This window comes from Canis lupus, chromosome 9 (genome assembly GCF_011100685.1).
Source record: "Canis lupus familiaris isolate Mischka breed German Shepherd chromosome 9, alternate assembly UU_Cfam_GSD_1.0, whole genome shotgun sequence".
NCBI lineage: Eukaryota > Metazoa > Chordata > Mammalia > Carnivora > Canidae > Canis > Canis lupus.
Genome location: NC_049230.1, coordinates 6,514,397 through 6,541,428, shown reverse-complemented (window position 1 = coordinate 6,541,428; position 27,032 = coordinate 6,514,397). Strand labels below are relative to the sequence as shown.

At 52.3% G+C, this 27,032-nt stretch overlaps 2 protein-coding genes across 10 annotated transcripts in view; one reads left to right on the top strand and one right to left on the bottom strand.

The window, feature by feature from the left end:
• Positions 1 to 125: 125 nt before the first annotated feature.
• Positions 126 to 6,753, bottom strand: NAT9 (N-acetyltransferase 9 (putative)). 7 transcript variants are annotated; one of them, XM_038546653.1, is made up of 7 exons: positions 6,638 to 6,745; positions 6,038 to 6,123; positions 4,197 to 4,306; positions 3,507 to 3,650; positions 2,576 to 2,635; positions 2,278 to 2,372; positions 126 to 2,165 (listed from the first exon to the last, which is right to left on the bottom strand). In XM_038546653.1, the coding sequence occupies exons 2-7, from the start codon at positions 6,112 to 6,114 to the stop codon at positions 2,031 to 2,033; spliced, it is 621 nt and encodes a 206-aa protein (XP_038402581.1). In that variant the 5' UTR covers positions 6,115 to 6,123; positions 6,638 to 6,745; the 3' UTR covers positions 126 to 2,030. The 7 variants fall into 7 exon arrangements, with proteins under 7 accessions (XP_038402581.1, XP_038402586.1, XP_038402587.1 ...); XM_038546658.1 differs by having other exon boundaries at positions 2,278 to 2,357; XM_038546654.1 differs by having other exon boundaries at positions 1,645 to 2,165; positions 6,697 to 6,753.
• Positions 6,754 to 6,920: 167 nt separating this feature from the next.
• Positions 6,921 to 27,032, top strand: part of TMEM104 (transmembrane protein 104) — a 56,543-nt gene continuing 36,431 nt past the window's right edge. The window contains exons 1-8 of one of the 3 annotated variants that reach the window (XM_038546651.1): positions 6,921 to 6,994; positions 7,557 to 7,679; positions 15,110 to 15,231; positions 17,695 to 17,776; positions 18,489 to 18,585; positions 19,209 to 19,289; positions 22,438 to 22,537; positions 22,985 to 23,090. In XM_038546651.1, coding sequence (XP_038402579.1) covers positions 7,635 to 7,679; positions 15,110 to 15,231; positions 17,695 to 17,776; positions 18,489 to 18,585; positions 19,209 to 19,289; positions 22,438 to 22,537; positions 22,985 to 23,090 — 633 coding nt within the window. In that variant the 5' untranslated portion in view covers positions 6,921 to 6,994; positions 7,557 to 7,634. Of the gene's footprint in view, positions 6,995 to 7,556; positions 7,680 to 7,917; positions 8,066 to 15,109; positions 15,232 to 17,694; positions 17,777 to 18,488; positions 18,586 to 19,208; positions 19,290 to 22,437; positions 22,538 to 22,981; positions 23,091 to 27,032 lie in introns of those variants that run through there. The other 2 variants (XM_038546650.1, XM_038546652.1) reach the window with 2 other exon arrangements.

The window sequence follows — 27,032 nt, the reverse complement described above, 5'->3', positions numbered from 1 at the left end:
CTCCAGGCGGGGGAGTAGAATGTGGGTGGCTGTGATCAGAGGGCCTTGGGTCCTGTAGCTGCCCGGGCTTTGCACAAGTCTTGTGGGAGTGAGACCCGCCCAGCTCCTGAATGCATGCAACCGGCTGCCCCAGAGAAACCTTTATTGTAGGAAGTAAGAGGGAAGATCCACATGCTCAGAGGTCTTTATGTAGTTTCTAATTCTGGAGCACTGAAATGGTGAATCCTGGATCGAGCCTCATTCAATGCAAAGACTGGGCTTTCATCTAACCCCTCACAGCCAGTGGGGTGCAGGCTTCCCAGGAGTTGCCTGCGCTAGCACCAGATTATCTTATCTGGCCCTGGACATGCTCTGGGGCAGGTGGGGCGGAGCGGACTTTCCAAGGGCAAAATACCCTACGCCTCCTCAAAAGATCCAGGTCTCTTCCACCTCTGGCACCTGAGGCCACACCCTGGGAGCCGCCAGGGTGGCCCACAAGGGCTGAGGCTGCCAGGCCCAGAGGTGCTTGGAGAGAAGGATGGGAAGTGGATTCTAACGGAAAGCACTCATCACAGAGGACCCGGGGGGCCTCTAGGGTTAAGAGGGGTGGGTCACTGTCTGGCCATCTTGGCCTCTTGTTGGAGCTTGGATTCTGACCAACTTTATACTATTCAAAACCCTGCCACAGCACCTTGGGCTTGGCCCGCCTGCTCGCAACCTTGCCTCTACCTTGTGACCTCTCACCTGTAAGCAAGGCCTGGAGAGGACTCCACAAGGCAGTGGGGTGGGGGGAGATCCCTCCTTACCTCACCTGTTGGGTGGGGCCTCTGATGAAGCTCAAGGTTGAAACTCCTTGATCGCTGAGGGGCCAGACACACTACAAACCCTTTGGTATACTGCAAGCAAAGGTAGATTCCAGTTTTTTACCTTCATAGTAGTGTTGGAATATGCCAGGACTGGGGAGGGGTGGGGGGCTGGGGGGGCCAGCAACAGTTCTGGCTCTGCTACCTTGAGCCAGGCACAGCAACTCACATCAAGGTTTCCTCCCCTTGAGAATACCAACTGCCTTTGAGGGTCTCTTCCACGACCTGCCCTGAAACCTGTCCGGCCTCTCAAGGGCCACCCCAGATTAGGACAGGGCACCTGGGAACAGAGGAGCGTCTCCCCCCCCTTCCCGCTCCAGCTCTGCCTCTGAAGCACCAGCTGTCAGGCCCTGGAGACATCCTGAGGCTGTGCCTCCAACGCCATCTTGTGGCCGTCAGGTGCCACGGCTCCCAGAGACCCAAGAAGTGAGCAGAGCAGGAGGGGGCAGGTCCCTTCAGGAAGATACCGCTGAGTGGCTTCTGCTTCCTCCTGCAGCCCTTGCAACTGAGCAGAGGCTCCAGTCACAAGGAGCTGCATCCAAAACTCCTGGGTCCAGAGAGGAGAAAAGGAGCAAGCACAAGGATACTTGTCCACTTTCCAAGCCACCTGTCATTCAGAGCCTTGCTCGTTCATTTCCAAACTTCTTGGGGGTCACACTCCGCCTGCTTCTGCAGGCCAAAAGCAGACTGAGCTCCTCCTGCCCTGGACTGGATGCTGTAGGCTGGGCCTTCTGGTGGCTCACCTGCAAATAGGCCTAAGGAATAGCCAGGAAAGGTGCTGTGCAGTATACTTTACTCTTAGGCAGGCCTCTACCCCAGGGACTCTACCCCCTCTGGCCTTCCATGCACCAGGCCCACTCGCCTCTGCTCCCACCTCCACCCACCCTGCCCTCTGTGGATTCGTGCTATCCGCTCCAGGTTCCAAGAATCCAGGTCTGGTCAGGAGGACAGCCTGGACCTGGAGTCACTTATCCACACTGCCAGCCTGAGGAAGGCCAAGGCAAGTCTGGCCCAGAGTCTGAAGGGCCCCTAAAGGAGATTCCCAGGCTAGAGAGGGGCTAGGGGCATTATGCCTCAAATGCCCCAATAGTTCAGTTTCTGTTACAGGGCTCTGGTGTTTTGGATTGCGTGGTTCCAACACTCCACTTCACAGAAGGTGGCTGCCCTGCCCGAAAGGCCAGCTGGCTGTCAATGGGACTCCGACGACCCATCTCTATAGCACTTTTCTTCTACATGGCTGGTCTGCTCCAGAAGCCACTGCCGCTCATGTTCATTCACTGTCAGCCTAAGTGTCACCTCTTGGAAGACGCTGCTCACCGCCACCTGTATAAGCCAGAGAGAGCAGGGGCAGCTAAGTTACAGTCACAAGCTCTAGCACCACTGGGCCCCATCACCCCCAGCCCAGGCCTTGCCCTCCCATGAGAGATATCCTTACCTGCTCAAAGTGAAGTTTCTGAAACATCCGGATACTTGGCTCATTTCCTTGCCCAATTTTAGCCTCAAACTTGGTCAGACCTAGTTTGGTCACCCCTCCCAGAGAAGATGAGAGAGACAGGGATGGGACACAGGATGAAGCACCCCCCTCTTATCCCCTACCCTTCCTCTCCTGTTTGGCAGTGGAAGCACCTGTCACCTGCCCCCCACCCTCAGGCCTGAAGAAGATACTTCCCAACATGCCCGTGTCCTGATCTGAGGCCTGGCCACTTCTCTACCATCTGCTCAGACTTCCTTACCATAAGACATCATCATGAGAACAGACTCGGTGCCAAAGCCTTTGCCTCTGCAGCTGGGCTCTAGGAGGAATAATGGCAATCACTGGCACCGTGCGCCAGGCTCCGCAGCAGGCACAGCAGTAATGCAGCTGCAACTTCATTTCAGCCTCAACTCAACACAGTTGGTACTATCATTGCCATCATGCAGACAGGAAAACAGACACATAGCAGTTGAAATAATTTGCACAAGGGTTCCCAGCTTAGACACACCCAGCAACCTGACCCCAAAGCTGACCCCTTACCTTCAGCATGCTGCCTCATCGGGAAGTCTTAGGGGAAGGCTGTGGACCATGAAGGACACAAACTAGAGGGGCTCCTTCCACAGCACGGGAAGGATGCTCCAGGAAAGGTCTTTTATTTTGGGAGGGTCTCCAGTGCCCAGCCCCCCAGCAGGAATGGAGCAGAATGAAGCCTGAAGATCCTCAAACTCAAGGTTAAATTCACACCTAAGGGCAGCCCCGGTGGCGCAGCGGTTTAGCGCAGTTTAGCGCCGCCTGCAGCCCAGGGTGTGATCCTGGAGACCTGGGATCGAGTCCCATGTCAGGCTCCCTGCATGGAGCCTGCTTCTCCCTCTGCTGTGTCTCTGCCTCTCTCTCTCCTTGCGTTTCTCATGAATAAATAAATAAAATCTTTAAAAAATAAATAAATAAATAAATAAATAAATAAATAAATAAATAAATAAATAAATAAATTCACACCTAAGCAGAAGACGGGAATAGAGTAAACCACCATGGGTGGAGCAGCAGGCTAATGGAGTGCCAGGGGGCAGTGTGCCCCAGGTAGGTGCTGGGCTCACCACTGGGAACCTCCCATTGAGCCCAGTGCCCTATGCAGCCTCAGCTGGCTTGAAGTTCAGCAGAAGGGAGGGAAGGGAGGGCCAAGTGGAACAAACCTGCAATCATGACCTCAATCTCCCCCAAGGAGGGGTCCCCTACATTTGTGAGAAAGAGGTTTACATCTCCCGCCATGCAGCTCTCTTCCGTGGTGCTTGGCTGGGCCTGCCACTTCTCTGCATCCAGCACAATGAATGTACACTCTAAGGAGGGAGGCAACAGGGTTCTCACTTACACTTCCCAAAGAAGCGAAGTGACAACAGTCTTCTGACCCAAACCAGAGAACTGTAGTATGACACCATTGCCTCTGTCTGCCACGAGGAAATCGGGCTCAGAGCTTCCTTTAGCTGATTACAAAGCCCTAAGTTTGCCTCATGCAAGAAAAGATGGGAGTCCAAACAGCAGCACTATTCTCAGAAAGCAGTAACCACAACTGGGTTTGAGCAAGAGATGTGATGGACAGGGCCTCCATTTACAGCCAGAGCCCTAAATGCTTTACTTTCTCTAAATCCTTCTAAGCCCAATGCAAGGAGTGTGAACAAACACAAAAGCACCAGTCACAGAGACTGGCCTCAGTGGGCATCAGGGTATGACAGTTTCAGGAAACTTCCAGACTTTTCATGAAGGATTTTCAAAGTTTCTGGGGCCCAGAAGGGCTACAGCGGGAATGAGAAAGGGAGGGATCCTGGAGACTGCCTCTGGAGCCACCCCTCCCACTGCCAGCCCAGCCCAGGGCCTCTGCTTCTCACTGTCTGCATCTTCCAGCCAGCTCTGCTGCATCGAATACTCTTGCTCCAGGGTCAGCGGTTCAGAGGCTGTCAGACGCTGCAGCTCCTCTGATTTCATCCACTCGTGGTACCTGCAGGGACAGGAGGATGGCCTTTGGCATGCAGGACTGATTTGGGAGTACAGGTCTGACATTTTTTGAGATGAAGTGGATGGTAGATAGGAGAACCCCACAAAGTTAATACAGAGCTCTAAAAGATCTAAGGAGGGGCATCTGGCTGGCTCAGTCAGTTTAGCGTCTATCTCTTGATTTTGGCTCAGGTCAGGATCTCCAGGTTGTGAGGCCCTGCAACATGCCTCCTCCCCCCAGCTGGACACAAACTTCCCAGCTGGGTGTGGAGCCTGCTGGGGATTCTCTCCCTCTGCCCCTCCCCCTGCTCTTGTGTGAGCACGCTTTCTCCCCTCTTTGGAAAGAAAAAAAAAATCTAAGGAAAGGGTTATAATAGCTCCTAAGGCAGAGGGGCACAAGCACAAGACCTAGAAGCAGGCTGGTCTTACAAGAGAACTATCCAGCTTCCCATCCTGTCTCCGGGGTCAGTGCTGGGGCGTAGTCTTAAGTCAAACATTCCTCAAATTCCTGAGCGGAAGTATACGGCAATCTGACCTCCTTAAGGAAAGCTGGACATATCTCCACAAAGGCCAGACACAGGAACACCCAAAAACTACAAGGGTGCCTGGGTGGCTCAGTCAGTTAGGCATCTGCCTTGAGCTCAGGTCATGATTCCAGGATCCTGGGATCAAGTCCAATCAAGCCCCGAGTAGGGCTCCCCCTGCTCAGTGGAGAACCTGCTTCTCCCTCTCCCCGCTCCCCATGTGCGTTCTCGCTCCCTCTCACTCAAATAAATAAATAAATTTTTTTAAAAAACCTACAAGTAGAGAATACACTCCTACATCACTGCCATCCCAGCCTACCAGACCTTTTTTTTTTTTTTTTTTTGCTCAGCCTACCAGACCTTAGCCAATTGCCCCAGGAAGAGTCCCACCCTGGCACTCAGTTCTGGCTTTTCTAAACAGTAGACATCAGAACAACCCATCAACTCAGTTTTCTGACAAACTAACGTTAAGTCTTCAAGACTGAGCATATTTGGGGTGCCTGCATAGCTCGCACCCATGCCTGGCAGGCTACAAATTTCAGCTCAGGTCCTGATCTTAGGGTCCTGGGATGGAGCCCTGTGTCAGGCCTCCACACTCAGAGGGGAGCCTACTTCAGGATGCTCTCTCTCCCTCTGCCCTTCCCACCCCCCCTTAAAATAAATAAATCTTTTTTTCCCCCAGACTTAACTTAGTCATTTGAGAGAGAAACAGCATGCTCAGGGGGAAGGGCAGAGGCAGAAGAAGCAGGCTCCCTGCCAGGCTTGATCCCAGGACCCTGAGATCATGACCTGAGCCAAAGGCAGGCAGACACTTAACTGAGCCACCCAGGCGCCCGTAAATAAATAAATATTTAAAAAAAAAAAAAAAACAAAAACTAAGCATATTCGCTGACAACAGAGGAATGTCACTAATTTACAATCAGGCACTCTTTCTTACACACATCTAGTTTACATAAAATAATTCCTTGCTGAGCGTCCAAAAAGGAAGCAGAGAAGACTGAAACGGAAAGGCGGGGGATGGGGGGGTAACTTCTTCCAGGGGAGTCCTCATTGCTTCAGCGCTCACTTCTTTCTGTAATGACTTCTCACCGCAATGTTTCTCCTTCTTAGGGGAAACAGCCTCTGAGATTCGGACTAAGGCAAGGCAGGCTGACCCTCCTCGCTGCATCTTGGGAGAGCTGGCCTGCACCTCGCGTTAGGTGGACTGTTACCTAGGCACGTGCTCTGAGGTGTAGGGTACCAGCACCACCTTCTTCCCCAGCAGCAAGACGTTCTCATTTAACCTCATGGCGCCGGCCTGTAAGAGGGGAGGGCAAATACTCCAGGACCCTGCGTCTCCTCCCACTCGGGGTGGGAGCCCCGGGCCTCGAGTTTGCTAAATGCCTCCCGGAGCTAAGTGGTCAGGAGAGCGAGCCTTGGTTCCTTCTTTCTCTCGAAACCTTTCAGAGGACACGGACTCTGGACCCCTCGCGACAAGGGGAAGTGGGCCGGGTAAAGGGGACTACAAGATCCTCGCATCGCAGCTCCACGGGGCTAAGCGCGAGCTGCCGCTTCTGCGCGCCCCTTCCCTCCCACCTCGCTGACCCGCGAGGCCTCCGACCCAAGCTGGGCGGCCCAGGCTTAACCCCGAAGCTCCCATCACGTGCCCCGGGCCGGAGACTCCGCCCCACGATCAACTTGCAGCCTAGCGGGCGGACGCCTACGTCCAGCCCCTCTTCCCGGCGACCCCCCCCCCCACCCCAGCCCCCGGGGCCTCCCCGCCCCCCGCCCCCAGCCAGGTCCGAGCAGGCCGCCCTCCCCTGTGTGCGGACCCGTGGGCCACCCTCCTCGGTCACCCCGACCGCCGGGGACCCGGGTCGACTCCGCTCACACCCACTCCCGGCGAACGGACGCGTCCCCAGCCCCGCGGCCCCTCCCCGCACGCGGGCGGAAGTGCTCCTCCCCCGCTTCCGCCCCGCAGACGGCGGCCGCCGGGGCCCAATCCCGGTCCCGCCTCCGCGAGGCGGCCAATCAGCGCGCTGCGCCCCGCCCGGGGCGCGCACGGCCAAAGTGGCCGCCGGGCGCGGGCGCATGCGCGCTGCGGGCGCTGGTGCGGGACAGCTGGCACCGGCGGCGGCGGAGGGGCCGGAGGCGGCGGCCGCGGCGGCCCGGAGCGAGCCGGGGTGCAGGTGGCCGGCCGGGCGGGGGGGGACGGGCCGGGGCGGCGCCAGGCTCGGGGCTGCTCCAGGACGGAGGAAGAAGTCGGGGGGAGGCCCTTGAGAAGAGGGGGAGGCTTGGGGCTGGGGAGCCCGAAGCAGGGCAGAAAACAGGTTGGGGGGGGCGGGGAATGGGGGGACCAGCAGTTGGGTGGGGGTGGGCAGCGACCTGGGCAAGCCCCCAGTTTGTTGCCTTGATCTCGAGTGCCCTGTGTGGTAGTGAGCTCGCCGTTCCTGGCTGGCATTAAGTGTGGACGGCCACCGCACAGTGTGCAAAGGGGGGCGCTTGTGGTGAGGGAGACTTAGTGGCTTGTGGGGCTCCCTCTGTCACTTGGAGTCTGAACGACCTTGAATACCTTCGTAGGAAAAAGTTAGAGGAAAGCACGCAGGTGTCACTCTTGCAGTATCCTCCTGGTGGATACTGAGGCTGTGTCTGTAATCAAAGTACAGGGCCCCCGAGGGGTGTTCTCCAGAACCGTCCCCCAGATGCCAGCGACCTCTATCAGAAAGGTGAAGTCTGCTCTTTCCCCTTTAGGGAGCCGCAGCAGCCGCCGCCCAAGCAAGGAAGAAACCTAAGGAATCTCGGCCCACTGACCCTTCCTCACTTTTGGAAATGGCGGGTGAAATCACAGAGACCGGAGAGCTCTATTCTCCTTATGTGAGTTTTACTTTTTTAGAACCTGTTTTACCCACATCGATGCTGCGGGCTCCTAGAGAAGCACGATGCTTCCTGGACTGTACGAGCCTAGTGAGGACACCTGCTTGTAGATCCTGGCGAAAGCCAGGCTGGGGAACTCCATTCAGCAGCAGGCATGTTGCTGCCGTCCCGGCCCAGAGCATGTGATGAGAGTTTGTGCACGTGTTCAGTGCTGGTCAGAGAGTGGGCAAGGAAACAAAGCTGACTTGTTAATTCCTTGCGATCTCAGTGTCCTGGCCACTAGCACTTGCAAACTGAGCTGCTGTCCGGGGATGATGATTGACAGCTGTTGACTCTGGGTTTGCTCATCTCAGCAGTTTGAAAGCGCTTTGGTTGCCCGCTGAATTGTAAGTTGCACAACTTTTATAGTCTTGGATGGTGTAAGAGGCAGAGAAAGCATGCAGAGACTTCCAAGTGCAGTTTGCAGGAGTCTGTAATTAGAACAATTAGAAGGATTGATTTCTTACTGTATTGGGTCTGCATCACACACACCCCCACCTCCCACAGGTGCACTCAGTTTATCTTTGAGTCATGAAAGATTGGTCCTGGTTACATCACAGAGTCCTCTTGCCTGGATACCTAGCTGGAGGATTGGAATAATCAAATGATTGACTCATGGTGCTACTAAGTATCCCAAGGAAAAGTGGCACTGCCTTAAGTAACAAAAGTCTTCTTTCTAGAACTTACCTAACCTTAAGCAGCTGCCCCGCTTTCCACTTATTTCCTAGCCTGAGGATCCTGGCTTTGTCTCTGCTAGCTTCACAGACTCTAGGGCTGTGGTGTGATAGATATGAAAGTGTCTCAGAAAATAGCTGGCAAAAAGCCTTTCTCACACCAGGGTCTTCCTACTGGGTCTGTGCCTTTTGTGTATAGCACTAAAGAAGCCTCCTTTCTCTCCATAATTTATCGGGGGGTAGTCTTTCTTGAACTTTGGATCGAGTCTAATAGTGTTGTTCTCATCTGAGGAATTGTGTAACAGCTCACTGTCTCTTCTTGGTATCAGCAGTGAAATGTTCCCACTGTCCATAAAAGTTGCCAAGCTTCCTGCTGCTTCTCAGAGCATCTATACATTTAGAGATGAGAAAATGAGTTATTTCTGTAACTGAGTTTTAGGAAAGAAAAAAACTTTGATAGGCTCACTTTTCTTGTGTTTCCAGTTATTCACATCATCATTTCACGTGTCAGCGTGTGCCCACAGGAATTCGGGCAGTGAGGCCGAAAAGCCTCAGTGGGTTCTGCTCCCCACCCCCCAACTTCCCTGTGTGTTTGGTTTTGTTTGAGGCCTGTGTTTAAGGGCATACTCTGGGTATTTGCCATTAACAACTTGTATTCTCTTATCTTACCAGTGGAGAGAGATGTAGAGAAGAGATGGGTGATGTTGAAGGTGAGCTGGCATTAGTCGGAAGTTACCAGTTAGGGTTTGAGAAGACACCGTGCTTTCTTCCTGAGTTTTCCCTAACTCTGCCATCCGGAGAGAGTGGTTCTTGATCCCTTGTGAGACCAGGCAAAGGGCATAGGTTCACCATCCGCTGAGCCCAGAAAAGCAGTGGAACTGCTTCACTGTAGACGCTGCTTTGAATCCCCTGCCCGGCCCAGTACAGGCAAGACCTGCTCTCTAGGTCTCGGGAAACCTGTTTGGTTCATGAAGGTGCATCAGCCCATAACCTGGGGTATTCCCAACACAGAGCCTCTCCCTGCCTCTGTGTTTGCTCTGTTGCCAGTTCTTTTCCCCTTTGTGGGTGTCAGGGGTGTTTGCCTTAGCTTGCATTATTCTGCATAAAATATGTGTAGTGGACAGACTAGCCTCACAGGGGACTCATGTGACAGGCCCTCTCAAGGATAATGCTGGATTCAGAACCTGGTTCCGGCCAGCACTTTTCCCCAGAAGTGATCTCGGAACGGGCGTGTCTGGTTCCCTGTGTACGGGGACCAGGAGTGGCTCAGGGCTACAGGGACTATGTGATCCAAATAGAGGATGAAGCAGACCACCACCCACACAAGGCCCAGCCGCTGAGGGCCCTGCCAACCAGTTTTGCTAAAGACCACTGCCGTTGCTTTCGAAGGAAAGGTTACTCGTTTCACAGCCTTAAATTCTAGTCATTGCTTCCGCATCTCTACTGGCTTCTGTTTCCTTTAACAGCTGTCCCTGGGGAAGTGGACAAAAACCGCCATGACTACTGCCTCATGCACATCTGTGGGTGAGGCTGCTGGGTGGGAGATAAGGCAGCAGGAACACTGTGCTCAACTCCCCAGGTTGTGAGGGAGCCACTACTTCATCCCAAAGAATGATGGAAGAGGGAAGAGAAACGGGAAGAGACTGTTTAGCCTGTAGCAGGGCTTGCTTCTGCTTTCGGCAACACCTTCCAGGAGGCTATCCCACCACAACTGTCAGGCCAGGAGCAGAAGAGAATGTCTCCTTCCTCCTCCTCCCACAACTGCCTTTGACCTGGCCCGTGGCTCAGCTCAGATTTGCTTCCTGCTCCATAGTCCTTGTAATTGGGCCTCACTGGCACCTTTACTGAAGGTTGAGAGGCTTTAACTCTCGCCAGGGAGGTGAAGAAGTTTCATATTATTCTACAGGATGCCCAGAGTTCTTGCTTTGAAGCTAAAAAATAGAGATAGCATAAGACAAATGTGATTACTCATTTCTGCTTCCAACTGCTAACGGTCTGTCCCTAGTTAGCTTCTTGTAAAGTTCTTCAAGGATCTTTCTTACCGAGATTTATTTGAAGTTTCCTTTGGGAGTGTGTTTATTGTGTTTATCGGCAGTGGTTCTCAGCAATGGCAGTCTTGCCCATCTTACCCACACACACGCCATCCCAGGACACCTGCCAGTGCCTGGGGACATTTGTGATCATCACAACACAGGTGCAAGGTTGGGGGCTACTGGAGCCTATTGGGTAGAGGCCAGGATGCTGCTAAACATCCTGCAGTCCACAGGACAACCCACAATAAAGAAGAATCGGCCCCAAATGTCAACAGTGCTCAGGCTGAAAGTCCCTGCGCTACAGCAGACCCTTGACCTTTATATCTCATGACCTTTAGGTATCACCAAATTCACAAATGCCTCTTGTACTGTTTCATTTCCTTGTAAAACTTTTGGCTAAGAACTAGCACTTTCTCTACTTTCATCGAACCTTCACCGGGGCCATTTTTCCATAAAGAAAAAGGGTCCACCCTTCTTAAATGTTACTGCTCAGAAAAGCAGCATATAGAGAACAGAGCTGCAGGGAGCTGTAGGAACACGGTTCAAACTTGTTTTAATCCTTCTGAGATCTGTCTGTGGGATCAAACAGAGACTGTGATGTTTAAAACAGGACAAAGACCGGGAGACCTACGTCAGAGGACCTAGCCAGGTCCAGTCAGCTCAGCTGAGGATTCCTAGCTGGAGACTGTATGGCAGGCACCCTGAGAAGTGACACACAGGCCACAGTGAGCCTCACATTTAACAATGGGAAAAAGATAACATTGAAAACCCAAACTAGGACATAAGAAGTATTCTTGCCCTGGGGGTTCAAAAGTGCAAGACTGGGAGGGCTTTGTGGTGGAAGTAACATTTGAATGCGTTTGAGTGCTGGGTGGGATTTGAGGGGCTGGCCAGGAGGCATGGGGGGGTGATGTCCTATGCCAAATGTAAATGGACTGTGGGTAGAGCTCTTTTCTGTCCACAGGGTGCCTTCCTGTCCTTCACTCAGATGTACAGTCAACACCTGCCTGGAAGCTTGCCCCTCCCTAACCACTGCCCAGCTCCCTCTCCCCACATTTCAGTTAAAAAAAAAAAAAACAAAAAACTTCTGAGTGATGTTAGGAAAATGGGCCTCAATTTGTAGGTTTCTGATAAAAAGAAAATTCAGTACATGAATTAGGAAGACAAGACGTGAGAGACTCCTAACTCTGGGAAACAAACATAGGGTTGCAGAAGGGGAGGAGAGTGGGGGAATGGGTAACTGGGTGATGGACATAAAGGATGGCACATGATAAGATGAGCACTGGGTGTTATACTGTATGTTGGCAAATTGAATTTATATAAAACAAAAATTTTAATTCAGTACATGGTTATTTTAGGAAAAATTTTAAAATATAGAAGAGAGCATATTTGTAAGAATAGGGAAGTATAAATGAGAGATGGGTAGGTATTCCCAGAGATGAATCATTTGTGTTGTCTTTTTTTTATTTATTTATTTTTTTTAAAGATTTCATTTATTTATTCATGAGAGACACAGAGAGAGAGAGGCAGAGACACAGGCAGAGGGAGAAGCAGGCTCCATGCAGGGAGCCCGATGCGGGACTCCATCCCAGGACTCTGGGATCATGCCCTGAGCCAAAGGCGCTCAACCACCGAGCCACCCAGGCTCCCTACGTTGTTGTTTTTAACAGAAACAGGTGGTAAAGCAAACTAAGCCCGTGTCACAGGAAGCCTCTTCCTGTCTGTCACAGTCCAGGCTGGAAGCAATTAGGTGGTAAAGGGGAATAGGACCAGAGGTAGCCACAAAAGACTTCAGAAGTAGAATGGCTGGAGCTGGGGTACACAGAAGCGAGGAGGGAGGGGGGGTGACCGGCAGACAGTGGAGTTGAGGTCTGCAGGAAGGCTGATGCGGAGAAAGGTCCATCACCCCCTGTCTGGCTGTGGTAGTTAAAGCTGCAGGACTGAGTGAAGTTGCTGAGGGAAAAGCAAGTAGGAAAAGAGACCACTTACATCAGAGCGTAAGAAGGAATAGAGACTAAGAAAGCCGTTGGGTTAGGCAAATAGGAAGGAGGTAATTGGTGATTTTGAAGAATGTAGTTTCAAAAAAGCCCTAGGGATGGAAACCACAAAGTACAGAAACTTGGAAGCAAAGGCAGAGGAAATAGGTAGCTGCTTCACTGAGTTTGGTTAAGAGAAGTAAGAGAATTGTGTTTCAAAGTTGCCGAGGACCTGTGTAGGCAGAGGGGAAGAGCTGGTGGAAGGAAGATTCCAGAAAGGACTGAGCCCAGAAGGTTGGGTGCAGGGCTTAACGTCCCCCAGGGAGAAGGACACACATTCCCCACAGGCAGGGAGGGGGTTGGGAGGATGCAGACACTGATTTTTGAGCATAGAGGGAGTGTGGGCTTGGGGAGGGCATGTCACATGGCCTTGGGCACCTCCAGAACAGAGGACGCGGCCTTCAGCTGAGAAGGGTGGGGGCTGGGGCGCCAAGAGTGAGGTTCGATGGTTTCCTGTGGGAAATGCCAAGAAGTCCATGGTGGAATAAAACCGGTGTGATGCTCTCAGAGCACAGGTGAAGGAACTGCTTTTTGCTGTGGGACCAATAATTGTAACTGGAAGGAAGGAAGGGAGAAAAAGAAAAAGAAAATACCGTGGAAGTTTTAGCAGGCTTGTTGTATAGGGAGCAGAGGAAGCAGGCGCTTAGTCCATCCAAGGCTAGCGTCGGGAGGGGCAGCACAAGGGAGGCCGCGTGAGGCCTGGGTGGACTGTGCTCAGCAAGCTAGCCTGTGGTAAATGATGTTGGGGAGACAGTGGCCTGGATCGGGTGGGTGGAGCGACTACAGCTGTCAGCAGGAATGGGAAGGGCTGCAGAAGAAAGGACTTTCCTGGTTGAGACCTCAAAAAAGGAAAATGATAGTTAATAGCCGAAGTCAGGTTGGCGAGAATGTGAGTTTGCAACCTCATTCTCAGTGACCCAGCAATTCTACTCAGAGGCTGGTTGTCAGGGGCCAAGCGGTGCTACCTGCTTGCTCTCTGGGGTGATGAAGTGGAATCAGATGGTGGTGGTGGTTGCACAGCCCTATGACTGTGCCTGAAGCCACCAAACTGTCCTTCAAAGGGGTAAATTTTTTTATTAAGTTTTTAATTCCGGCGTAGTTAACATACAGTGCTGTATTAGTTTCAGTGTACAGTGTAGTGACTTGGCGATTCTGTCACTCGGCGCTCATCATGACAGGTGTGCTCTTCATCCCCTTCACCTGTCTCATCCAGCCCCCTACCCACTGCTCCTCTAGTGACCAGCAGTGGGTTCTCTATAGTTAAGAGTCTCTTTCTTGCTTTTTGTCTTTCTCTCTCTTTTTTTTTTTTTTTTGCCTTTGCTCATTTGTTTCTTAAATTCCACACGAGTGAAATCATAGGGTATTTGTCTTTCCCTGACTTCTGTTGCTTAGCATTATACTCTCTAGTTCCATCCACATTGTTGCAAATAGCAAGATTTCATTTTTTTGATGGCTGAGTACTATTTCGTTATACGTACATACCACCTCTTCTTTATCCATTCATCACGCGATGGATGTTTGGGCTGCTTCCGTAATTGGTGTTGTAGATAATGCTGTTATAAACATAGGGGTGCATGTATGCCTTTGAATTAGTGTTTTTGTATTTGGGGGTTAAATACCCAGCAGTGTGATTACTGGATCATAGGGTAGTTCTTTTTTTAACTTTTTGAGGCACCTCTGTACTGTTTTCTGCAGTGGCTGCACCCCTTTGCATCTCTACCAACTGTGCACAAGGGCTCCCCTTTCTCCACATCCTTGCCAACACCTGTCATTTCCTGTGTTGTTGAGTTTAGCCATTATGACAGGTGTGAGCTGACAGCTCATTGTGGTTTTGATTTGCATTTCCCTAATGATGAGTGATGTTGAGCATCTCATGTCTGGTGGTCATCTATATGTCTTTGGAGAAATGTCTATTCATGACTTCTGTCCATTTCTTAGTGGATTGCTTTTTTTTTTTTTTTTTGGCTGTTGAGTTGTGTAAGTTCTTTATATATCTTGGATACTTTTATCGGATATGTCATTTGTAAATATCTTAAGAGTGAATTTTATAGTACGTAAATTGCATCTCAAGTTTCATAAACATCCTTGAAGTTAGTGTGGGGAGGACAGAGGGGAGAAGGAAGCAGCCTGAATGGCAGCATCCCAAAGACAATGGCAAGAATGGGTGGGGAGCAGGGTTGGGTCACATGCTCAGAAGTCTTGGAAGAGTCCAGGTCTTTTTTAGGTCAGCCCTAGGTTCATCCTTGTGCCTGGTCCCCAGACATGGTGCTCTGTCCTTGGGAAGCCTACAGCCTGGTTGAGCAGGGAGCTAACATCTCAAGTGCAGCTCTAAATACAAGGAAATGACAAGGTGGTAGGATGGTGACCACAGAAGCGGAGGAGGAACCCGATCAGTAGAGACATCTTGGAAAGACCCATAGAACGTGGGCCTTGAGCCTTCCAAGTGTTGGCATCTGCTTCCCTGGCAGCTGGTTGCAGAGCGCGCCTCCTTCGAACCTCCGCCACGTTCTCCCTTCTGACCTGCTTCCCTAGCTCAAGGCTGGCCTCTCTGCCTCCAGTGTGGCTGTTGCCCAGGGTCCTCTTTGGGAGCCACTGGAAGGAGAGGTTAATTAATTTGGGGGCTTGAATGTCACTTCTGTCGCTTCCAGGTGGGGCTGGTGTACATGTTTAACCTCATCGTGGGCACAGGTGCGCTCACCATGCCCAAGGCTTTTGCCACCGCGGGGTGGCTCGTCAGCTTGGTCCTGCTGGTGTTCCTGGGCTTCATGAGGTAAGAGGCTGGCACATGGGGGTGGCCGGGAGGAGCCTGCCTAGGGAGCCCTGACCTCTTTTCATTAACATGAGGAATGGTGCCAGGGCAGGGGAGTGGTGGAGGGTGGAGGTGACAGGAAGATGTCCACGGTGAATCCTAGCCAGGGTGGCCCAGTGACAGGAAAGGAGGCACAAAGGTCTCCAGGTCTCATGCTAACAGAAGTCATATAACCTCATCAGTTAAGAATCAAGACATCTGATCAGGCTTTGGAATGTTTCACGTGGTACTCACATCGCTTCCCCGGCTGCTTGATTTACTCTCTTATATACTTATACATGGTACCGTTTTTGTTCTCTGAGAAAACACCACCTAGCCACAGAAAAAGAATTGGACAAACATCTGCAGTGATAAGAAGTCAGTTTGGAATTTAGAATTTGCTTAAGGTAGTTCACAAAGTGACGAACACACAGGTACACACCTAATAAAGTGTTCACCTCACCTCACCTGGTGCCTGGTAGCAAACGGGTGGCCACTGTCTGCCCACACTTTCAGTGCCTCCTGCTCCTTGAGCCGCGGGGGTGGGATTCACTAGCTGGTGCTTCACAGAGGGGAGATCGTACCTGAGGCTCTTCTCAGGGATTCTGCGGGCAGGTGGGGAGTCATTCAGCCAGTACCCCAGGCTCATAAGGGATTTAGGACTATGCATTTCCAGGTAGGAATCCACAGCTGCCCAAAAAAGGTAAGGGAGCACTTGGAAACACCTCCCAGGGGTCCCTTCCATGGGAGAGGTGACACCGGGCACTGTTTTTGGGTGAACAGAACAAAGATCACTGCCCTCAAGACTTCTCTCTCGGTGGGGAGACATAAAGAGTGAAGGTGATAAGAGAATTGTAGGGTAGGTTGGAAGGTGATGAGTAATGTGGAAAAAACCCGACAAAGCCTCGCAGGGTGAGGCACAGGGAAGGTGGGGGCGATGGCAGCTTTCGGCAGGTAGTCGGTGGTCATGGAGGGTGGCGGTTTGGCAGATGGGAAGGAGGGAGGAGTTGGGTGCCCTTGGAAGGATGACATGGGCTACAGTTGAAGCCAGTGAGGACCTCAGAGAGGCTGAATGGAATAAGAAAACATTTCTCTGTTCCTTCACCCACTTTCTTTTGGGGGTTTTGTGGCTATCCTTGGGGTACCGTTTGCTCATTGCATACTGCGAGTCCTGGCAGCCAAGAGCCCTAGAAGTCCTTGTCCTCCCCTGACTCTGCTGTCCCCTTTAAAGGACCTTCAGCATGGGCAGCCGTCTGAATGGGAAGTGATTATTGGGGGCCCCCAGGTAGGGACTGCCATGTCCCCTCCCTGCTCAGCCCATTTATATTTGAACATGATCGATGCGTTGGCCCTTGTGCAGCCATGAGAAGCCTCTTCATGCCTTAACTAAGATTGATTCTAGTTTTACTTGCAAAAAGAAGGGAAAATCTAAAGTCCTTAAAATGGTCACTTAAGCAAGATAATGAGAAACCTTTCCAGGAGGTGCTGAGGCACCGGAATGGGAGCCTCAGAGCCAGCTGCCCTCCACCTACCAAGAGGGAATGGGTGGGGGATTAAACACCTTCCCCGAAGGGTTGAGCCAGCAGCCTGTGGCGGGTGAGGGCCCTTGAGGAGGGCTGGGGTGAAGCCTTGGGGAGGAGGGAGGTGACTGTGCTGTCCAGCGCTCAGCAGGGGGGATGTGGCCTTCCCCACAGCTCTGCTGACAGATGCTCCCCCTGCACTCCAGCTGAAGTCTGGGCCTCTCCAGCTTTGCTAAGAGGAAGAGCCAAGATGGCTTTTCACTCTAGTCTGACTCCTCAGCAGACGTCTACTGCCACCTCCCAGTGTCCCTTTTGATTTGAGCCATAAAAACGCAAGCTTATTTTTACATCACCTAGATTATTGGGAAAGTGAAGGTCCTTCCGAAAAAGGAAGGAAACATACAAACACATTCTGGAGCCAAACACCCTTTACAATTATCCACGCTGGCACTCTGTCCATTAGCGTGTGTAATTGGGAGCTGACCACTTACTGTGTCCCATCAAGGAGAGGTGAGAGCTGCCGCTGCCCTTCCCTGAAGCTTTCAGAAGGTCCCTTGTGAATCCACCTCCTCCGCACCCTGCCCCCAGCGGACCCTTCTCAGTGTTCGCTGTCACATCGCCCCACATCCCCTCTTCCCTGGGGCTTATGCTCTACCCCATGCAACCAGCAGCTTATTGCACACCCCTCTCCTGTGCATCAAATCACATCCTAAACATAGACAGGGCAATCAAGGCAAGCATGCACCTACACACATACATTTTAATAAGTCAGATGCAACTCGAAAGTTCCTAGGGAACAGTTCTCAGAAGAGAGAATGCTTTGGGCTCGCTGGTTCGGTCAGGTCCTAAAGTGGATTTTCCTTTTTCATTGTACCACCTCTAACCTCCTACTGCCTTTGACAATTACCTTGTGGCTTTCCTGCAGCTTTGTGACAACTACCTTCGTGGTAGAGGCCATGGCAGCAGCCAATGCTCAGCTCCGCTGGAAGAGAATGGAAAACCACCAGGTGTGTGTGTCGCCCTTGTCTCCAGGCAGTGCCTGTGTCCAGTCCTATGCCGTGAGGCAGCCCTCAGGGGCTGGTTCTTTCCTTCCCCATGTATGTTAGGCTTGTGTCCATAGCACTACTCTGTGCCTTTGTCCTAGAGCTCGGGTTTGACGGCCACATAAGCTTAATGAACAGGTGCAGCCTCTGCTCTTTTTTTTTTTTTTTTTTTTTTTTTTTTTGCCTCTGCTCTCTTTAAAAAAAAAAAAAAAAGATTTTTAAAATTTATTTATTTAAGAGAGAGAGCATGCCCTCACGAGTGAGGGGAAGGACAGAGGGAGAGGGAGAAGCAGACTCCCCACTGAGCAAGGAGCCTGATGTGGAACTCGATCCCACATGACCTGAGCTGAAGGCAGACGTTTAACCACCTGAGCCACTCAGGTGCCCCAGGCCTCTGCTGTCTTAACATCATGTCATGATGGGTCCCTTGAACCCCCTACTTTGAGCTCGCCTGTCATTCTGAGCCTCCGTACCCGGGACCTGTGGTACAGCTTCAGATCTGACATCTCAGTGTCTGCACCTAATGTGGGAGCACAGTGGTGCTGAGAGATGCCCCTGATCAGACACATTCTGGAAAGAAATAACAGAAGAAATGGGGTTCTTCAATTTTCCGTGGGTTTTCTGTAGCCTTTGTTCTTTCTTGTTTGCTCCCCTTCCCCCACCCCACCCCTTCTAGGAGGAAGAAGATGACGACTCCTCCACAGCCTCCGACAGTGATGTCCTTGTCCAGGACAACTATGAGCGGGCAGAGAAACGGCCCATCCTGTCAGTGCGTAAGTCTTGGGGTTCTGAGCTGGCCGGCTGGTCCATAGGGTTCCCTTTCCTTGTAAAGAGGACCAGGAGTCTCTGCACAGACCCTCTGGCCAGAACACAAGCCCCAGGCCCAGGCTTCACCCTGCTGGCTCCCCCGCTTGCTAATGTTTGTAACTTGGGCAGGTTACCCACCTCAGTGCCCAGGGCACACTGGATGCTCAAATAAATGTGGGATGTCCTCCTGTCCCACTATGCACGATGCCTGACAGGTCCCATCCCTGGTCCAGCAGAGCGAGCCAGGGCCAGGTATCCCAGCTACCCACCCCCCACCCCCTGCCCATCCATAGTGAGCACCCTAGGATCCTTTCCTGTACTGTTTTAAAATGTATTACAAAAAAAAAAAGAAAGAAAGAAAGAAAGAAAGAAAGAAAGAAAGAAAGAAAGAAAGAAAGAAAGAAAGAAAGAAAGAAAGAAAGAAAAATAAAATAAAATGTATTACAGGTAGGAAACAGTAGAAGTTTTCAGAAGAATTTGAAGTGCTCTAGCATTTCCTTATTCTGGAGAATTCTGTGAGCTCAGCACCCCCTCTGAGAGCTTTTCCAAATGAAAACCGCTTCCTCTTCCTTGTCCATTACCTCCACAGAGAGACGTGGATCTCTGAACCTTTTTGAAATCACAGACCGGGTGGAAATGGGACAGATGGCCTGTATGTTCTTCAATAAAGGTATAAGCTCTTTCCCAAGGTGGGGTGAGGGCAAAGAGAGGTGGTGCTTTCCAACAGACCTTGACCGCTAGGGATGGGGCAAGCAATGCAGACACAGATGAGCAGACTGTCAGCAGGCTTGCCGGTGCACTTGAGCAGCCACCTTGCTGAGAGGACTGAACCGCTCGTGTTGTCTTCCTTGATCCCTCCCCGTTCATCATCAGCACTAGGAAGAAAGAAGCAGCTACTTGGTTCCTACTGTTTGTAGAGGTCAGGAATCCTAAGCAGTTTTCCAAGGAAGGAAGCCACTGGAGCCAGCTGGTAGTTTTGTGCCTCTTGCCTGATTGCTCCTGACGTGTCTCCTTTTCTTCTGGACTGCTCAGTCTAGGACAACGCAGGGCAGAGACCTGTGACGGATACACTGTGCACATACCTGTGTGTGTGTGTGTGTGTGTGTGTGTGTGTGTGTGTACACGCGTCTACCTCATTTTCTGTGTGCCCCCCCACCCTGGTGGCCAGCAGAGGGCGCAAGGAGTCCATGCACAGGGTTGCTGTCTGGGAATCTCAGTGTCTATTCATGACCTGCTCCTTGGTGGGATTGCCTGCAGCTCAGAGGATCCCGACCCAGCTCAGAGGCTAGGTTGCCGGGTGTTCAGTGACAACACCATGTATCTCCACAGCAAATGTTGTTCTTTTGAAAGATGATCTGCTTAAGAGCTTAGTTTTTTAGTGCCCAGACCTGCTGGTTTCCCCTCCATGGACAGTCAGACGCATCTCAATAAACCCTTGTCTTTGTGAAAATTTTCTCTTTGGGAGATTTCCTGCCCCTTTGTCACAGCCGCCTGTTTCCAGGGGCGTCCTCTCTACTGGTTCTTTCTAGTCTTAAATGTGACTGCAGTAACTCAGAGCCTGAGGGATCAGAGAAGCCAGAGTCTTCTTGACTGCTTTTCAGGACATTAAGCATTCGGTTTATCACTGGTGCTGCAATTTGACAGTCCAGAGCATGATGATCATCATCCAAAGGTTGCCGGAGTGTTTGGGTCCCGCCCTCCCTACCAGCCTCACAGAGGGTTCCAGAATTCATGAAAACCAGACTGGTCATGTCCAACCCACTCTGTTCCTCTGTTCCGTTTCTATCTCTCCCCATCTCGTTAGATGAAGATAAGAGTGTGAACATTTCCTCCTGGCAGCCGCATGTTGGAGGGAGGACATATACCTTTGAAACCTCCTTTCTGATCAGCATGTTTTACAGTCCGCCCCAGTTTCTTTAACAATTCTGGGAACCAATGGTTTTATTTTTTTTCTTCCCTTACAGACCAGACTTCTGGTTCCCCCCCCACTCTAATAGAAAAGGAGCTCACTCATACAAGAGCAGCCTCCCACTCAGGGGACGCCTTCTCCTCTGCTACGAGTTTGCCACACTCAGCAGTGATGACATTTGAGCTGGGTCATTCTTTGTCGTGGGGCCTGACCCTTGCATTGTGGGATATTAAGCAGCATCCTTGGCCCCCACCCACTAGATGCCAGTAGCACCTCCCAGTCGTGACAACCAAAACGTCTTCAGACGTTGTCAGAGGTCCCTGGTGGGGGTTGTGAGGCAAAATCACCCCCAGGCAAAACCCACTGCTCTGCCTTGTCCTTCATCCAGGGGTAGTTTTCTTCCCCTGGGAAGGACCTGCCACCCTCCACGACAAGACCCTTTGGGCTCCAGGCTCACTCCTGTGACTGGCAGTGCCAGGCCTCGTCATTGCCGTCTTCTCAGGAAGCTCGTCGGTCCTCCCATTTTGTGTCTAGTAATGAGATTTATTGATCAGGGAGGGCCAATGGCAGTTTATAAACAGAGCTGACACCGCAGTTCACAGGCAAGAGGAAGAGAGGTTGAGTGGGGAGGGGACAGTACCTCTCTGCAGAGAGCATTCGTGTCAGAGCAGAAAGACAATCAGGGGCCTGGGGTGCGAGTAGCTGCCAGACCCCAGGGACCACTGACTGAGCTTGGACACGGACACTACCTGAGGCCTCCAGGGTCCTCGCAAGAATTGTGTTTTCCTGGTCTTTCTCCCCCAGACTCCTAGGAGCAGAGCTAACCTCAAATAGGCCAGGAGGAACATGTCCCTGGTTTTCCCCTTGGGACCCTAGAGGCTCTTCTGAGCCACCAGGATTAGAAGGGAACTGTCACTTCATTTTTCTTTCTGTTCTTGGAGAAGCTGGCAGCCTGAGACCCATGACATCAAAAACGAGCAGTCGGTCTGAAAGGCAGTTTGAGACTGGCTGTCTGGGGCTGTGACCTCGAGGTTGTAGGGCCTGGATGCTTTTTTCAGAGCTTTTACACCTGGTCTGTAAAGCTGGAATCACGTAGGGAATTTAGCACAGGTGGAATAATTCTCGCTGTGCGGGATGGGAGGTGGTCGGGGACTTGCCTCTGTCACGGGTCAGGAAGTGAGATCTGTGGCGCTGGGTCTAGAGCCCACATTCCCTCCTGGTTCATGCTGCGCTGGAGGGGGAAGGGGGCAAGGTTTGCCTCTGTGGAGGGAGCTTCCACGGGCACCTTCAGAAGGCAGCATCCTCCCTGGCAGATGTTCTGACCTCAAGCGCGTCTTGAGCGGCCCCTCCCATGGCCCCCTGTGTCGGCAGCAGCCCAGCCCCCCCCTTCCCATCTGAGCCTTGGTGATCCGTCACCAGAATGAGGCTTTGGACATCAGGGCTTTTCACCTTCTTGCAGCTTCAGAACCCGGGCCATTTTCGGTTCTCTTCGCTTTCCAGTCCTCAGTACCAGCCTTTGTCATAGAGTCCTGTGTTAGGCTGTGAGGGGCCCCAATCCAGGCACGCTCAGGCTCCTGACCCAGGGCCTCTCTACTCCTCCTGCCCAGACAGCCCGTCCCAAGCAAAGAGACCCCTCTGATCCTCCCTGGGCAGCCCCCACCTCACACTGCCCTGCACCTGCCTGGATGTGGAGTGTCTTGGGCCCCCAGCCTCGCCTAGCCTCGCTGAGGTGGAGGTCACGGGCGGCCGTGGCTCCTGCCGCCACACAGTGCAGCCAGCCAAAACAAGCCACGGAACTTAGTTGCTTTCTTTCTGGAGAAAGGAAAGCTGTGGGAGAGTGGAGACCTCATGGTCAGGAAAGAACACAGGCGCCTGCGTGGCTCCCTGACAGTGACTCTGTTCCTTTCAGTGGGGGTCAACTTGTTCTATTTCTGCATCATCATTTACCTGTACGGGGATTTGGCCATCTACGCTGCCGCTGTCCCCTTCTCCCTCATGCAGGTGACCTGGTGAGTGTCTCTCCCCTCTCCCCCCATCACCACCTGGGCTATAGCCAAACAGGCTTCCTCATCCAGTCAGGGCAGAGTATTTGGTAGAAGCACAACACCCAGCAAATTTGTCAGCATCTAAAGATTGGAGAGGCCGAGGCCCCATTCTATGGGCACCACAGCTGGCTATTCACTCTGTCCCTGGGAAACACACTCTACTGCCCCCTCCCTGGAAGATGACTAGGATTCCCACCAGGGGCTCCAGGGTCACTGGGGAATGGCGCCAAAGGGACAAGTAGCACCTGCCCAAAGAGATTGAGGATTGTGATTCATGTTGAGTGAGGTTGGTCTAGAAGCAGCTGCAGCGGGAGTAGAGGCGCAGTGGTGGCTAATAATTAGTAACGTTACATCCTGTCTGCTCCCAGCCAAGTGGGGGCCACACTGAGCCACTCTTCTCTTTATCAGCAGCGCCACTGGCAACGAGTCCTGCGGTGTGGAGGCCGACACCAAGCACAACGACACTGACCCCTGCTGGGGGCCCCTGCGCCGTGTGGACGCCTACCGCATCTACCTGGTGAGTGGCCTCACCTCTGCCCAGCCTGGGTGGCTGGGGGCATTTGAACTTTACTCTTTGATCAAGCTCTTTTCCCAGACAGGAGGGTCTACACAGCTCCACACTCTGGCTAGTTACTGGAGTAATGGTCCTGGGCAGAAAACACACCAGGTTACTAAGAACATAGCCTGGGTGTCCTGTCACACATGCCTCTTTGTTGGCATTCGGGTCATTGCCAGCTCCTGGCTGTGAACTCATAAACTGAGCTCACGGTTTGAGGGGCACCCTCAGCATAGCTCTTTAAGTGTGTCAGGGCTAATTTCCTGGAGACTTGCCACATTTTGACTTAACTCCTGGCCAGCCCAAGAGCATATGGTAGGTGCCGGGCTTCCCAACTGGGCAGGCAGGACTGAACCATCTTAGCTGTTGGCCCTGACCACAAACAAGCTCTCCAAATAGGGGAGGATCAGCCCAGCTCTCTCCTTTTCTCCCCTCCTCCCTGCAGGTGAGGGAGGAAGATGAATCTCCAGGCTGTTCTCGACTCTTCTGTGCCATGGGCAGGGGGGACGTGGGCTGGAACTGGATGCCATGCCAGACATGAAACCAGAGGCCATTATTTATCTCTGCCTACTTTGTGGGCAGGACTCAGAAATGATTCCCTCTCCCTTTTGCAGGATCTATTAATATTCTCTGCCTCCTCTTGGTCCTCCTCAACCTGACACAGATTTAGGTGTGTGAGGTGACACAGAGTTTGACACGTGGCCACTTCACTGATTCAGGGAAGGAGGTAGGGTTCAGGAAAGAGGCAAGCCTTTCGGGGAGTTGGCCTCTTGACTTACCTGTCCGTGTCCTGGCAGAGGTTCCTGCAGGTGCTTCCAGCGGTTACCTGGTTCTGAGTTACCGGGCCACTGAGTGCCGGTTTTGCCTTCCAGTCCCACCCTGTGGACCTACTGAAGGCAACCTGTGGCCCACGCATAGGGAGAGGTTGGTTTTCCTCTTCGGCATTGCTGGAGCAATCGGATGGTCTGGTTTTTGGCTTGCATGGTCACCTAGGACTAGAAATTTGTCTTTTAATAGAATCATATCTCAAATCCCCCTACATGTGGTGGGAATCTGGAAGCAAGTTAATTCCCTGGCACCGTTCCCTACTTGCCCAGCCTTGTTGAGGGACGGGGGTCACTGTTAGGAGGGCAGCACAGCTCAGACCCGTTGGCCTCTTAGCATTTCAACAAGCCATCATTGATGATATTAGCAAAGGTATCAGTGAGTAAAACGACCTGCCTAGATCTCTAACTAGAGGAAGGAGGAGGCAGGAGAAGGTGGAGGAAGGGGTCCAAGAGGCTCAACACAGACACTGGAGCACATCAGGGCAGAGGGACCGGCAGAGGGACCCGACCTCAGGTGGGTCTTTCTAGGAGAAGCTGATAGAATCTGTGCTAAATCGGGCTCCTGGGTGGCTCAGTTAAGCGTCTGCCTTCAGCTCATGTCGTGATCCTACGGTCCTGAGATCGAGTTCCGCATCAGGCTGCCTGCTTAACAGGGAATCTGCTTCTCCCTCTTCTCCTCCCCTCTGCTCATGCATGTGCTCGCTTGCTCTCTCAAATAAAATCTTAAAAAAAAAAAAAAAAAAAAAGAATCTGTGCTTAATCTGCCTGGCACGTCCCCTCCCCAGCAAAACAGATACAAGTACTGGGAATATTGGCTGCTGCCATTTGCCTGGTAAATTATTTAGAAGCATTATTATTGCTTTATTAAAATGTTCCCCCACTTATTCCCGTAAACCTTCCACATGATGGGAGCCTCCCTCCCTGAATCTCAATAACCCCCTGATGGGGAAGAAGGAGCCATTCAGGAAAGCAGACAGGCGTTAATTACCACCTTCATCTTTCAGATATTGTGCTTAGAACTCCCAGGGCTGATTACCACCCAACCCGCAAAAGCTGCAGGGGTGGGAAGGGCCCAAGGGAATAGAGCCTATCCCGCCGGGTTGTTGTTCCATTCCCCCTCCTCCCGGTCCACTGCTGGGGGCCTTGCTTTGCTCAGCTGTTGTGTCCAAATGTGCTTCCTCCCTGGTTTGGAGAAGTTCAAGGCAGCTAGATCTCCACATCGTCTCAGGAGTTAGAACTTTGTGTCCAGCTCCCGGGGTCTGTGGCTTCTGAAGAACAGTGGTTCCTGCCTCGCCACACTGGGCGTGCGCCCACAAACCTCACCCCTGTCAGTGACCTGGAAGGGATCAGCAAACACAGAGGTTTCCTTCCTTGGTCCTGAGCTCTCTGTTGGGGGTGGCAGGGGCACCTTCCCTTCCCAAACCTGACCCATGGGGCTCCTCCGGGTGTCTTCATTCTATCAGGTGGCCTCTGCAGATGTAAAGGAGGAGGCTCATACTTCTCCCTGAATGTGAATGCTTTAGTCATTGTTTATCCCTTCTGGAGACTCCCAGTACCTCTCTCTACCCGTGGTTTCTGATTTTTGCCGGCAGCCAGACTTCACCACAATGTGGGGTGAGACGGCAGGCAGCTTTAAAGCACCCCCACCCCGTGCACAATCCTCTCCTTGTCTCAGGTATTAGGTAGGTGATGCACCTGCACAGCCTGCATGTTTTGTAAGGGCCTTGTAATAACCATCTCTTCATTGCTATTTTGGGACAGTACATTCTGGGGAATAAAGATACAGGCTTTTATTTTGTAGTTTAATTTTCAGAAGATGAAGGTCCTTTGGAAACCGTCTTTTCCGTGTCTTCCCAGGAATGCTACTGAAATGCACACATAGAATGAGAATATTTGGGGTATTAACTCTACCCAGAGGCCAGCCTGTGCGTAGCATCATGATAAGAAAGGAGCTTTCTCCATCAGCAGCTACCAGTCGCCTCCCAAAGCCCTTGACCATAACGAATGGAAAATTTCTCCTCCCCTCCACCCTGCGACCTCCGTCCACATCCTGTGATTGCCAGTGCAGCTGATATGAGTCAGTCTCTCCCTCTCCTTCCTTGGAGTAGCCACAGAACAGGGCACTGGGAGGCGGGGGTCCCATGAGTCACACGTGCTTGCCAGGGCCATCCCCACAGGCTGCTGCAGCTGGAGCCAGCAGTGACCTGGGCCCTGGCAAGAGCCCATGAGAATTAACCATCGGGACCTGCTGTCAGCTGGCCTTAGATTCTCAGAACCCCACACATGCCCCTTCTGCTCCTTTGAAGGATCAGTGAGAAAGTGTCAGGTGCCCCACCTCTTTCAAACCAGTAACCTCGCCTCCAGGCTGGGGAATATCTTGGGATTCTTTGTGCAGAGCTTCTCTGGCTTTGCTAGGAAACAGTGAGAAGTGAGCACTTCCTTCTCCCCTGTGCGGTGAGGAGGAGCCAAGGACCAGTGGTGAAGTGGTGTGGTTGTGCATAAATCAGTTCTCTCCAGGAACCCAACCTTCCCGAGTGTCTGGGAAGCAGGATGTGTGCCGCTGTTCCATGGAGTCGAGGGCACTGCGAGTTGCTCATTTCACTTTCTTGTCCCTGCAGCGCTTCCCAGCCCGTCCCCCACACCCCCGGCCCAGGGCCTAGCCCTGATGTTTCCCCTGCTTCTAGAGTGTCAGAGGGAAGCCCTGAGGCCACAGTGGGACTTCCTGGGTGCCAAGCGCTCCTGCCGGTTCGCAGGAGTGGCCTCTGCCTCTTACAGGTGGACAGATGCTGCTGGGTCACCGGCAGCCCAGCAGGCACTGGCCAAGCAGAGCCGGGAGCGCAGATGGCACAACGGAGCTCATCCTTGCTGGAGGCTCGGCTACAAACCGATGGTATGGAGTGGGGGCCCTCGCAGCTGCCTTGGGACAGGACAAGGTCACCCTGGCTTGCCATCCTGCCTTGATACAGGAGGTGGCCCGGGAGAGAGATGACAGCCAGCCTGCAGGTGCCTGGTCACCCCCTTCAAGAAGCGGGGTGTGTATTGGAGGCCGTGGGGGAGTTTAGGGACTTCTATCTTC

Coding starts and splice junctions, on each gene's coding strand:
- NAT9 (XM_038546654.1), bottom strand. CDS start 6,114: ATGAGGTTAAATGAGAACGTCTTGCTGCTGGGGAAGAAGGTGGTGCTG. Junction 3,651..4,196: donor CTGGCTGGAAGATGCAGACA/GTGAGAAGCAGA, acceptor CTCCCTCCTTAG/AGTGTACATTCATTGTGCTG. Junction 2,166..2,277: donor AGAAACTTCACTTTGAGCAG/GTAAGGATATCT, acceptor TGGCTTATACAG/GTGGCGGTGAGCAGCGTCTT.